This window comes from Photinus pyralis, unplaced genomic scaffold, assembly GCF_008802855.1.
Source record: "Photinus pyralis isolate 1611_PpyrPB1 unplaced genomic scaffold, Ppyr1.3 Ppyr1.4_LG5, whole genome shotgun sequence".
Lineage (NCBI taxonomy): Eukaryota > Metazoa > Arthropoda > Insecta > Coleoptera > Lampyridae > Photinus > Photinus pyralis.
This window is the reverse complement of record NW_022170596.1, coordinates 16,742,371-16,756,745: the sequence shown is the minus strand read 5'-3', so window position 1 is coordinate 16,756,745 and position 14,375 is coordinate 16,742,371. Positions and strand designations below refer to the sequence as shown.

Sequence of the window (14,375 nt, the reverse complement as noted above, 5' to 3'; positions counted from 1 at the left end):
CGGTGTCGCATCAAGTGATCCCGGATGAATAAGGGTTATTTGTGTTGTACATATGGCGTTATACGGTTATCATGTCCAATGTCTCCGATGGTTGCATGGATTGCGAAACTGTGTTTCAGTTTTGTATTCTGCGTGTTATATTTTAATTCGCCCCAAACTCAGAAAATACCTGCGACTCATACTCATTGTAATCCGTAAAAAAGTAATTTCGTAATATTGGAATGGAAACTTTTTTATCAGAATACTACTGCGAAAATATAAAGGGAATGAACAAACAATTATACCCAATGTTTTTAATTTGTTTTCTATACTTACTACCTATATAAGTAACGCCGGTAAAACACAATCAACCAAATTGATTTCACCTGAAGCTTGAAATACACCCAAAATGTAATTTACCCTCATGTTTTAATTCCCTCATCCATTTTCATGAACCACAACGATTGCATAAATTGATACACATAATTAATGATAACCACCAGGACAGTAATTTTTTGTTCTTCTAGTAATTAACGTTAAGTTCGTTTTTGACGTCGCGTTAATAGAGTGTATTTAGCAAATAATAAAAGTAGATGACAAATTTATTATAAAATTAAAAAAAATAAAAAAAACTCTGTTAATTGTTACGTAAATCAACTCATTCATATTTCAAAACCAACTTTTTGGCGTGAATGATAAACATCCCGTCTAATTTTTCATTGTGTAGCTGTATGGTGTAGATGTAAGATATTTAAAAATGCCAGGTTTCATTTTGGCGACTGTTACAGCCGATTTAGGCTCGGTTGTATAATGTCAGTTTAAACTTCAGTTTATAGTTGAATTGTGGGTTAAAGGATTTGATTGGTTAATATTTCACAAATTGGCCAATCGTATTTCTCAAATCTGTCGGTTAAACCAAACTGAAGTTTGACCGGACATTGTACAACCGTATAGGTACACGTACATACCAGGTAATTTCCCAGATGGAAGAGTGTCAACTGCGTGTGTTAAGTTCAAACTGTCAAGGTTATGGTGACAAAGACGGTCCAGAAAAGGTTCTGAAATGTATCAACGAAGTCGTGTACCAGGTGGGTTAAGAAGATGTCCAATGGGTCTTGGGTTTTTACTGGCACCGTTTGCTGGAGACGACAATTAACCAGCGCTAGCTCGCATACTGACTAAGACCAGATATGACTTATATTTGAGCCGTTCCAAGAGTTGAATTGAAAGCACAGAAGGCTCTTTTGGTGTGACCATGGAGCAGAACCAAGATCTCTTTGTGTTGTTGACATAATACTCTCTAGCCCATTGTGTAGCCAGCGACCTTCGAATGTCGCGAGGAATAGATTTGGTATTTAAAAAGCAACTCGGCCTAGAGAAAAAACCCAAGTATGGGCAAAGCATGAGAACTGCAAGATAACGGACGTGTCGTCAGGTGATGCGGAATACCGTAGAAGGTTGGAGGAAGAAGATGTTGCAGGGGAACACGAAGAGTTGCAGTACCTAAGTTAGGCTGCGAATTTGATGGTCTCTATGGGCGCAAAGTTCGTAATATACCTGAAGAAACCTTACGCGAGATCGGTGTGGAAATACTGGAGGTCAACTGTAATCCAAGTGGCTCGATTATCATCCCACCAATCAGAGCAAGTTTACCGTGTGCCTTCACAGTCTAGATATGTTATATTACTTAGTAGATCTCTTGGACGCTTGACCTTACATTCTCCCTGAAACTTGTCAACTAGATCCTTGAGAGGTAGTGATTTGCTTAGACTTCTTGAGTTCCTTAGACTCAACTTGATCCGTTTTTTTCGATTTCATAAAGATCTGCACCAGTTAAATGGCCCGCGGAACTTTGTTATACTTTTATGATTTCTTACACGGTGCTTAGACTTCTAATTTTTTCAATTATTGAACTATTTTAAATGATTAGACCTTTTAGAACTTTTCATCTTGAAGATCCTTTGAACGACTTCCGAGTTATTACCGTTATACTTAGAGTAGTATTGCAATTAATGACTGTCTGGCCTCCCCTCGAAACGCTTTTTGAGATTCCTTGAAATTATTTTTATTTTCCGATATGTTCTCACTGGTCACATCTTAAATTTGCATTGGAATTGATTCACCAACATATCCTAGGCCATATTGTCGAGATATTAGCGTTTCTCTTCGAAAAGGTAGTGTGGAAATTGAATAGTGATACACAGCCGTACCTGGACCGTTCAAGGTCGCTAGACACCTTGCGGCTAGCGTACAAAGTAGGCCAAGGTGAGTTCAAAGGTCACTCGTCTCTTACTGGTGACCTTAAAAAGCATGTCAATTTACAGTCCAAGGGTTTGCAAGTGACAGCCATATATCGTGTACCGTTAAATTTTTTTCGGCCTCTTCCTGACGAGGACTAAATAGTGGCTTGAAAGAGTAACGGATGTGATGATCGTGGAAATTAAGTCAGTGTAAAGTTTAAGGTTTAAAAGCTCACCGTTCAAAGTCCAAACGTTGGTTATCGTTCAAAGTCCAACGGTTATTGTGCCAACTATAAATGTGGTGGTGGCGCATTTATTATCCAGACAGGATGTGACTCAGCTGAAACGTACTTATTTTCTGTAAACAAAAATGCGAAAAAATCAAAAACTCCGTTACAAAGGTAGATTAGGTATATAAAATATCCCCTCGTACTTAAACATTAAGAATTGAATGTCGATATTATTGTGTGTATTGTAAACTTTCCAGACGTTTACGTGTAGGTAGCGAAACTAATTTCATTACGATTAAAACCTCACAAAGCGAATGACGTCGATGCATTGGGACAGCATGCGAAGTAGTTTTAATTAATCTTACTGGTAGGTTCAGAGACTAATATTGACTGAGCTCAAAGCTGTACAATGAACGAAGCGCTACTAGGATACCCGTTGTTATTAATAATTATTGCCTCTGGCACCGTATCCGTATTTCTACTTGACTGGGCCACTAAGTATGTTTGAACTGAACTAATTTAATTACTCGTAACCACCATATTCTGTATTGTAAGGGATCAAACGTAAATGCGAAGGCGAGCTTAGTTGTAATTTTGCGTGCAAATATTAAATATCTTTATTTATCATAGCAGTTTCATACATCTTTTCGCATGAAAGCCAGTTTTGTTGCCATACAAAATTTAATGAAATCTGACATCTCGTTGCTATCTATCGTGGAGCGACATCAAAGCAAAAGGGTCATGGAACTGAGTACCCATGGCCTAATAAGAACCTACCAGGTTTACTAACAGTATTTACAGATTCCCTATTAAATGTAAGTGCTGGAAACTACCTATGCTCGACTGGGATTTTTATCTACAAAATATCTTGTGTATTTCAGGGCTTTTAAACGTTCATTTCTTATACCCCTGGCATCAAGGGAAAAGCAACATCATCCCTTTGCGAACACAGAGCTTCCAACGAACCACTTTTGAAATGATTGATAAAATTGACCGATGAAAAAAATGGCTGTAATGCAGTTTCCAAATAGCATCAATTTTACATGAACGGAATTGTTATTTATTATGGGAAACTTATTGAATTATGGAACATAGAACATTAGAACGTAAAAAGTGGTATTGAAAATGGGTGGAAGCATTTGTATATGTGGTAGTGACTACACAAGTAAAACTGAAAATAAATCGTGGAAAGTAGGAATCGGTTTTAAACTCTGGTTTTAAAGGTAATGAGAAGAATGTTTAAACTTCCGTAATTCTACTCGTCAAAATATTATCTAGGAAGACATAGTCCGTATTGAAATACAAATACACAGATTTGGTTTACCTTACTTACATGACGCCTGTATCTACCCTTCGAGTACTTCGAATTTCGGCACTAGGGCCATCCTCGATTTTAGGGTTTGAAGCAAAAAGAGGTATTGTTTAACCCTGAATCGAACCGGAAGGTGGTCGTATCCGGTTACAATCTCCTACTGTAGTGCACGACGATGCATAGTTAAATAACCGAGTTAATTTCTTCTTTCCAAGCGTAATAATTTGCGCATGAAAATAATTCCGGAGGGTATTTAATAATGCCTTCGCTTGAATTAGTCCTTTTGCTTTTACTGTAGAAATGTATGAGTCACTTTAAGCTATTGAAAAAAATTAGATTCGTCTTTGTACCAATATCTTGTGGATATTTCTCCTGAGGAGGATAGAACCAAAATGTTAAAAAAGGACAGTTTAAATTAATTTATTTTATCCGAACTGTTTAATTGGGTTGTTTTAACGATGCGCGCCCAGTTACCGAGTTATTTGAACTTTTTTGAACACTACGACGGCTCAACCAGCATTAAGTAATTAAATTTCCTCTCTCTTAAAAACTGGATAACCTTCCTCCTCCCCTTTCATTCCAAGACCGCTCTTACTGAAGATATGTATAACTTCAAAGTAACCAATATAACCCTCTCACCAATTTGCATTTACTTTGTTAAATAGTTTAATTTTTTGTGTTCGTTTCAGGTTTCCCTAAAGGAAGGGTACTTGCTGAAACAAACGTGGTCGTTTCAGCGATGGAGAAGGCGGTATTTCAAGCTAAAGGGACGCAAGCTTTACTATGCCAAAGATACAAAGGTAAGGCATTATATCCTAATTATATGTACAATCATTTTACGGTTCCATGACCATGGTCTCATTTAATCTGTTTCATGCTCTTAAGTCTTATAGCAAATTTGGAAAGAGAGGAAATACTTAGTGAGGGGGAGGTTGCACATAAAAAATAACTGTAGTCAAGAGTTAACTACTGAAATAGATTGTAATTTAATTCAAAAATATAAAATATAACAAATGATTTCCAAACGTTACGAATGTCCAAAGTAAGGGTATCTCGGAAACCATAGAAGATGGCCAAATTAGGGAAACGTTGCACAATTGAAGGTTTATTATCCTGCAGTAAAGAAGCCCAGAAAATTCCGATTACTTCCGAAGATATGACAGAAAAACCGAAATTTCTGATTTTGTTTTTATTTTTTTCTTATGTCATTTGAACGTGTACAAAAAATTAAAAACACGTCTTCATTGCCCCTTTTAAATGCGCAATTTTTCTCTAATTTCCCCTTCCTTACCTTGGACAGTGTATATGAGTATTATCAAAATCAAAATTTAAATTCAAAAGTAATTTACAAAAAGGCACCAACTTGTAGTCACAAAATAATTATCGAAATATACTTCCGCAGGAATAACACAAAAAACACATTAATTAAATAAGATATCACTATAGAACTAGAGGGTCGTAATCTCTCTGAGCTCAGAAGGGCGCTTTCTGCCAATCTGCAGTTAGATAAAACACAAAACAAAAGAGAGGAGTGATAGCGATTGTATATAAAAATCGAATGTTTGACACGTCGGGTGACTCGAACCGTAATTAATATTAAATGGAAAGCGATAATTCAATTTTCGTTTTACACGAGTTGTCGATATCAACGGCAATCCACAAAGTTAATCGTTATCGGTAATTTAAGAAACTTCTTTACAAAGCAAAAATAACTAAATAATAATAATAATGGCCTTTATTCACATTCCGTTCAAAAAAACACAACTAAAATAATATATAAACATATACAAAGAAAAGAAGAATCGAATTTATGAACCGCAGTGAATGGGCGAAGTTCAGATTAAAATATCTGCTCTTACACTTTACCCACAACACATATATACATTTACTTATGATGGCGAATGAGAATCCTAAGTTATAAAATTTAAAGAGAAAAAAAAAATTATTCTGTAGCGTATATAAAAAAAAAAATAAAAAAAAAATAAAAAAAATAGACCAATACAAGTAATCAAATTCTAATTAATTAACACATACATTGACTCTCAAACAGCCACTTTTTTGTTTTTATTTTGAATGCCAACAAAGATACATTTTTGAAAGAGTCCGGTAGAGCGTTGTAGTGTTTCGCTATGTAGTAGGAGAAGCATTTTTGTAGTAGGAGAAGGAAATATCTATACAACAAAAGTAATTTGACGGATTTATACGTAAGTAAACTAACGTGAATGAATCCTCGGAACAACAAAAAGTAACTTGGATAAAATCGTAGCATCGGTGTCAAAAGGTACTCTTCGTAAAGACAAATGGTAATGTACGTAAAAGTAGAAGTATCCAACCAATTCACAATAGAAATATTTTTCCCAAAGATGTAATACTTGCGGTTAAAACAGAAACAGTAATTCAGGTTTTCCAGGTAAATAATTTTTATGTACGTCAGGAGCCAGTACTAATAAATCACGTGGTGTTTTCTTCATAAGATGGCGGTTCAAAATATCAAAACAGGCTTCCGCTGAAAACAATAATTATAATTCGATTGTATCGAAAACCAATATTATGTAATCATGGTAATTAGGGAACCTACGAAAATAGCAAAATTTATCTTTGAATTATAGTCGTAGCGACCGTCTGAATTCAAAAGGGCGCGTTCTGGAAGTCTGTAGCAGATAATGACACAATAAACAAATAAAAACGTTAGTGAATCGCGCTGCACATAATATTGCAAAATAGCAATGTTAACGTCTGACACGGAGGCTAATCGTATACTAAAACTGTAATTAATACTCAAAAAGAATCAATAATTCGAATGACTTTATACTAGTCAAAGTAAAATTTTGATCACCTACTACTGACCTTACAGTCCGGGTATAACAGCATAAAAGTGTTCCACAAAAATACTTTGCGATGCTCAAATATCTAAATTTCGCTTCAATAACAATACAATCTAATCAATTCAAAACATAACCCAGATAATATGAGCCGATTCTTCGGAGTAAACAAATAACGTGACTAAAAAATTGTAAATATCGGCTTCGGACAAAGTTTCGGTAACTTCAAAAACTTGTTTAAAAAGCCACCATACTAATATCGGTACAACATAGCTAATATGAAGGATACAATGTAATCGAACAGGAAAGAATTATCGGAGTAATAAAAGTAATCTTCAAATTAAGATCGGTATCGTTATCGGTAAAATTAAATATGCGGTAATGATAAAACAAAGTACGTAGCGTCAGGTAGAAAGGAGCTATATACACGATGTAGGTAAGTAAAATCCATGTAAATCAACGTAAAAGGTAATACAAAAGAAGTAAGATGAGAAACAATAAGGAAACTATAAGCAAAGGGCGAGGACGTTAAAACTTGAGCGAATGCTAAAGCCCTAGAAATAACACCCAATGAAAAAAAAATTGCTGCGTAATAATGTAACATACCTCGTATGGTTAAATGCAAAATACAGATCTGTAAAACGTTTCAATGGAGTCACCAATATATCAAAGAGAAAGAGAAACAACTCCAAAGTCGAATTTAAACAACAGCACAGAGCAAGGCTTACTTAAGCGGAATCCAAATCGATAATATCAAACGGAAAGTAATATAACGTTACATATAGTATGGAATTTTTCCTTGGAGAGGTGAAAAAGCACTTGCTCTAATTGTGAGCGACGTGGCTAACGTAATTTTTTAATAAAATAATATTATATATTAAAAAGAGAAAACCGAAAGTCGGTTCTATACAAACAGCCCTTACTTTGATTGTGAGTAAAGTTGGGTATGTTTCTGACGAACTCGTTCATTTTTCAGCATTTATATGAGTACGGCAAGTGTACAACCGCAACCCCAAGAGACTGCCCCTTGGGCAGTTTTCTTGAATGTGGTGACGGTTATAATACTAGTTATTATTCTTACCGCTTTCACGAATACACATTATTTATACGAAAAAAGCGTATCAAGAGAAAATTAAATATACGAAAAAAGAGGAAAGGAAGGCGCAATTTAAAAAATGTTCTACCCAAAATACTCATCAGATTATACTATACCAATAAATAATCCAAGCTTCCAAAGCGCTTTCTGCTTATAAATTCGAAAGAAATCTTGTTTATACAGATACAAAGAGGCAAATATAAAGTATAAGAACCTCAATCTAAATCTAATATCAAATCTAATATACAAAATACAGAAAAAGCCGGCAGTAACAGAACACCTGAGTGTTATACAATAGGTAGGTATAAAAAGCAAATTGTTTTGTGGAAATTGTATATGAAAACTGAAACACGCCGCGAATGTCACGTCTCGTGATATGGATTGTCAAGATCTACGAAAGCGTGTCAGCTTAACATGAATTTCCTTTAGTTTATTTGATTATGTCACAGCTTCCACATATGCGGCAAGGTAATTTTCTAAATTCAGTTCCAGGTTTTCATTTAGGCAGTATTGCATTACACGTTAATTTGTGTTGAGGTTACCATTCTGCTTCCAATGTCAAGAATTTGATTCTGTGACATATACGTAATTTCAGTGTTTAGCAGATTTGAATCTAACGACTTGTTGAACAGTGAGCATTTTGGTGGCACAAAGTCTATCCAAACCAATTTTCAAAGACTCTATAGGAAGCAATGCCACAAAATGTGTGAACGTATTCTATAAAGTTGCGCGTGATTCCATTAGATTATGAGCTTCCTTCGAAGTTGCCTAGGGCCGATGTTTTCTGTTGAATGATAGTTAATTTACATGAAGAAAATGTATTTACATAAGATGCAGGTCAATTACCGTGCTGCGAATACTTCCATGCCATAATTCCTCTGAATATTGAAGCACTGAGTACAAAGGTAGTGTTGCTTTTGTCTACCCTTGCTCACCTAATCGAAAAAAATCGCGTGTTTTGTACGATGAGTATAATTAGAGCGTGCCCCACTTTAGGCGAGCTTTGAAAAGGTCAAAGGTCTCACCAAGAGCAATTTAGTTGGAGAACGTGTAAATAAATTTTGTCACCGAAATCACTAAAGGGTCAATTATTAAATGTCGCCCTTACCACCATACCCTCTCTCTAACAATTGTCTCACGTGACCTATTCGCAAAAGACCAAATGGAATCGTAACGAGATTATCGTTTGTGCTTTAAGTTGATATTCACGCCCTTTTCCTGACTCACTTATTTTCATTTGCACTTCAAAAGCTTACACAAAGTGCTTTCGCGTACTAAAAGTAAAGGGCGTACGAAAATCTAAAGTTTATAATTCTTGTACCTCTACCCGATTTCTGTATAATGCGATAAAGTTTTAATATTTAACAGCTTTTATCCACTCTCTGCTACGTAATTGGAGAAAAAAATTTTTACTCAAATTCGTAGTCGGGTGTCTTTTAACACTTTTACACAATTATTATTTTAAACTGTCGATAAAGGGCGCCTTTCCCTTGAGGATTCTCTGCAAATGAAAACGAAAAGTCACAGTTAACAAGCGTTGTGGTGGTAAATGCGCTACCATCATTGAATAAGTAAATGATTACTTATTCAATGGCGCTACTTAGGACATGGTGAAACGTTGAAAAAAATTGTTGGAGTCCTCTATCAGATTTTTAATTGTGGAGATGCCACTGTATTCTGTAACTATGTGTTGCAATACAGGGGTCAACTCTTAATCCTCTTAATTTAAATGAGCTTTTTACACTGCAGACAGAATTCTGTTGAAAAAAGTTTTACTTTACCGATGGTTAGCTTTAAAACAAATTCTAATGCAATTATCGTACTGAAATTTGGCATTTTCTTTTAATTCTAAAAATCAAAACTTGGTACCTATTTTCGATCGAACTAATTAATTGACTCTCGACAATAAATACAAATCGAATGTGAAATGATGAATATATTGTTGACTAAATAAAAATGGATCCAAGTTCCACTACGACTGGTCACTATTTACCCCTCAATAACAATGATAAATATGGCAATTTTACACAAAAACAATCACCCTATAATAGCTAACAAAAATTGTAGTCATTTATAGAAAATGCCCCCATTAAAACTGACAATCCAGACTCAAAAGTACGAAAATCGAAAACGGTAGGAGACTGAGTGTATTTGGGGTAGGATGTAAGGTGGTAAACCGTCACTTTTACCAAAATTGTGGACTGAAAAGCACATATAAAATATTTAATTTTATAGCATATGTTAAAATGACATTTTAATAGGTTTGAATGTGCAGGCTAAGCCGTTTTTTAACCGTAAGGATAGGGTGATCACTTTAACCGTAAGGGTAGATAAAGTAAAACAGATGAGTGTGCATTCTAATGACATCTGTCATTCTTATTTCAAATGCACGATAAAATGACGTCCAGAACATATGACAATTCTGTTTCTATAGCAACGATCGCAACGGCCGAACCTAAGCTTGCTATTTTTGACGTCTCTAAATTAAATTCAGAATTGTCAGAAGCTTTACAATGATTTATATTGCTTCTGCTATAAAATAAAGTTTTGTATTATACACGATGATAAATGGAAACTAACCATCTCGTGAAAGTTAATTCACTCGTGGCAATATCTTTCACGCAATGTTTAAAATATCCCTTTATCGTCTTGTATAATAAATAATAATAACCCCAGGTTCATTAAATACAAATTTATTCACAATATTTACACGTTTATATACAATTAATTTCCTTACGTAGTTAAATAGGAACCTATTTGAACATCTACTTGTTGTATAAACATTTCATAATACTGTCTTGATGAGCGAGTAAAGAGTATTATTGTTTTGAATGCGCCTTTTGCTGGTTTTACCATCTGACTTGTTGTTGTTACGAGGCGAACTTGGCCATCTAGTGCTGTATATATTTCTGTTATTTGTTCCAAAGCCAACTTAGTTGAGTGAAGATTGCAAGGAAGACTGTCTTCCTTTATTAATACTATGTGTCAAGTATATCATAATATTATACACGGTGCCCATTATGTATGGAATGTAGTGTAACTATATTTCAGTAAATATCGACTACATACAAAATTTTTATATACAGTGTGTAAAGCGATGGAGTATACAAGAGGGAATTTTTTTTAAATATTGATTTATGAAAAAAATTTTATCTTCATAATATGTTTTGCTTACTTTGAAAGTACCAATAACGTTTCGATTGTTTGTGGTTTGATAGCAATACTCAATCTTAATTATAATGTAGAATGATAACTTTCAATAAAGAAAATTAATTTTATTATTTTTCCAGATTTCTATAAATAAATTTTAGATTATCGAAACGTTATTGGTACTTTCAGAGCAAGCAAAAAATATCATGAAGAATACATTTTTTTCATAAATCAATATTTTACAAAAAATTCCCTTTTGTATACCCCATCGCTTTACACACTGTGTGAAAGTTGTTCAACATTTTATTTCCCATAATAAAGCAGCATTCAGTTGTTTTTTTTTTCAGAAAACGAATGATGATGTAGATTTTTTTCTCTTTTTACATTCGCGGATACTTATGTTTTTACGAGTGCTCAATTGTTTTGTTACTTCCAATCTAAAATTCTCACACATCGCCTTTGATAATATTACAAGCATGTTACGACGGTTACTATTCAGAAGGGTCACGGTTGCGACACGAGCGAGCTTGCGAGCGAGTGGAGCAAGTGATTCAATTGAATAAGACTTATAGTATGCCAGGTAGTGAGCTATATTGTATGTCACACTCCTGACAGATCATATTAAAATCGTCATATTTCAGGTTTGTTTCCAATACTCTGATAATATTCCATTAAAATGTCATGGAATGGGAGTTTTTGGGATGCACTTTTCAAAATAAGAAAAGAATGCAGCATTTCCTCTTGGTCACACTTTATTACAAAAATTACCCCACTCTTTCTCTTTACTTTCTGAAATAATAGTACACCATTTTTATTGGTACCTGAATTGGTTGTTTTTGAACTCAAATTAACAAATAATTTTAATCTACGATGATGGCATTATGACAGATTTAGCATGGCCAATTGGATGTCATTACGGCTTTCATAAATACATTACTTATGAATTCATAAATGCACGCAAATGATAACTACTACTATTTTCTACAGTAAACGTCAAATTTGACAATCGTGATTACCATGACATCCACTAGTATGGACACTTGATAATTTTGATTATAATTTACGAAAACGTTTAGATAACACAAAAATGCGCATGAAATCTATTTGAGCCGTCGTAGATTAAATTTTGAATGATACACGTTCTAAATGAACGTTATTTAGTGTAACTAAAATCACTCGGCTACGCCTCGTGAATTTAACGTTAAACGCGTTTCATTATGACGTTCATAAACGAACTTGTATCATTAAAATAACTATAATCGATATGAAATTGTTATCAAGCTCTATTCACAATGGCTGTTAGTTCGCGAACAGCGTTGGAATAAAAGGAAAGATTAAACCTCGGTCCAACGAAATTTAATAAAGCCATAATTGCTTGAAAGTAGAATAGTCGTTTTATATTTATGCGCCTCCGAGGAGGAAGTAGAAGTAGGTACACCGCAATTTTTCTGGTTATGTCACATTTTATAATTGCTAGATGAACTGTCCATTGTACAATCATCCAGAACTAAAAGCCCAAAACGAAGCAATTCTTCAAATGTGTCTGCTTTGTGACTTCCATAAAGTATTTTAATATTGAAATACGTTCGAGATATGTGTCAAGTATTTTTCATGATACTTTATCAGAGTGATGAAATTTTGGAGCGTGGATACGAATAGTATCCAAGGACATCTGATCTATAATCTATTCTAATAGTTACATTGGAAATAATACCTACTCAACAGCCGAGTCAACAGCCTTACCTTTCCTAATGTCACCTATACTGGAAATTACAAGACTTGTACATACGCATTATACCTATTGTAGTATCCTACGTGACATAAAGCATTATTACTTGTTTTGTGCAATGTCCAATGTAGATATTTAGTTGAGAGGTTATCAATGATATGTGCATCTTATGTTTATGCTGCGGGAATTTACGAAATTAATGGTACACTACTCTATACAAGTCTTGCTTTGTCGCACTTATGTTAGTTATGTATGAAAGATACCCCATAATGGTTCAACAAGTACTTACAGTGCTCACGTTTACATTGTTCTTTTGCACTGGCAACTCTCAGTTGCGTAAGTATCTGATAGTTCCTGTGACAATGTGTGCGAAATATTCATTTTAGCGTCTGACGTACAGAAATGTTCAATCACTGACGATGATTGTTTAAAGACAACGATCCAGACGGTACTTCGGCATCTTCAAAATGGTAAACATTGATCAATGCCAAATTTATGAATGCGACTCAAACTTTCAGATCCCTCCGTTTTCCATGTTGCGTCCGTACAGCCAATGAGACTCAGTCAAGGAGTAGTGCCAGCTGGTCAGGTGTGGACATTTGACCAATATTATCACGATGTTGAGATGTACAACCATGCAATGAGTACTGTTACACATGTCGAGTGAGTGCAAGTAGCCATTTGATTTTCAATAGGTACAGAATTGCGTTTAAGGTCTTCAATTACAAACAACACCCTGACTTTTGCAATTAACATAAGTAATCCAGATGTAGTGTTCAAAACCGACTACGAGTATAAGAACGCCTTTTTTGATGGCTTCAATGTTACCAGTAAAGGAAAGGTGATTCATCACCATGGTAAATATGGTATCACTGCCATGCTAGTAAAACTCCATAAATTTTAGAGGGATATGTAGGTGTAGTACAAATTACCGGAGATATCGAGGGAGAAGGTGATACGAAGCATGTCACCATCACGGATGTTGCCGTTAGCTTCGTTACATCAAAATTAACATTTGACTACAACACAGCAGATCCCCAGTTTGATGCTTGGTTAGGCAAATTGTTCGCTGATAATATGGAAAGCATATTTAATGATATGAAAGGAGCTTACGGAGACTTCTACGCGTACGCTTATAACACTATTATTATAACACCAATCTTCACTACGTTTTCCTACAATGATTTGTTTCTTTAGACTTAATGTAATTGATTTATTAGTTCGATAGAAATTTAATGTATTCGTAATGTTAGTTTGTTATACTGACTCCTGATTCAATAATCTTTATTATTATGTCTAGGGCCGGATCTACATATTTTACGCCTATGGGCCCCTCGAAATCGCCCCCTCCCTCACCTAACCATTTTATACCCCCACCAAAATTATATTTTACTCTTTACAGAAAAGTGTTATTACACTCTTTCTCCTAATTTGTTCACAATGATTTAATTATTAAAAATTAATTAAATTATTGTGGTTTTCCTAAATATTAAATGACATCAATTTCAAATAAAGAATTTTAGGTTTATTTTACAGTTTAAACAATGAAATCCAATATACAAACAAGAAAATGTAACCACTGAATCGTGTTTCAGAGAATTCAGAGAATCTAACGGTTACGTGACGCTATTAAGCCCCCCCCCCTCCCAAGAACGAAAATGAAATAATAAAAATGGCTAGAGGCTAGGCTAGAGGGCACTTTAATTCAGCATTTTCAAAAAATAATTTGCGGGAAAAGCCACAATCTTAATACAAAGTTCAGATAATTTCGTCGAAATGTGAGGTTATGTTATTCCATATTTCATGATTACTTTTCA

At 34.6% G+C, this 14,375-nt stretch overlaps 1 protein-coding gene and 1 long non-coding RNA gene across 2 annotated transcripts in view; both read left to right on the top strand.

Annotated features, from left to right (window-relative positions):
• LOC116171139 overlaps positions 1-4,562 on the top strand; it is a 49,720-nt gene extending 45,158 nt beyond the window's left edge. Inside the window, exon 3 of the long non-coding RNA XR_004145378.1 lies at positions 4,451-4,562. This is a non-coding gene — a long non-coding RNA (uncharacterized LOC116171139). The remainder of the gene's footprint in view (positions 1-4,450) is intronic.
• An 8,184-nt stretch (positions 4,563-12,746) lies between these two features.
• LOC116171644 lies at positions 12,747-13,805 on the top strand. Its single transcript, XM_031488605.1, has 5 exons — positions 12,747-12,894; positions 12,945-13,028; positions 13,077-13,221; positions 13,273-13,415; positions 13,463-13,805. Exons 1-5 carry the CDS (start codon positions 12,798-12,800, stop codon positions 13,753-13,755), a joined length of 762 nt encoding a protein of 253 aa, XP_031344465.1. The 5' UTR covers positions 12,747-12,797; the 3' UTR covers positions 13,756-13,805.
• Positions 13,806-14,375: the final 570 nt, after the last annotated feature.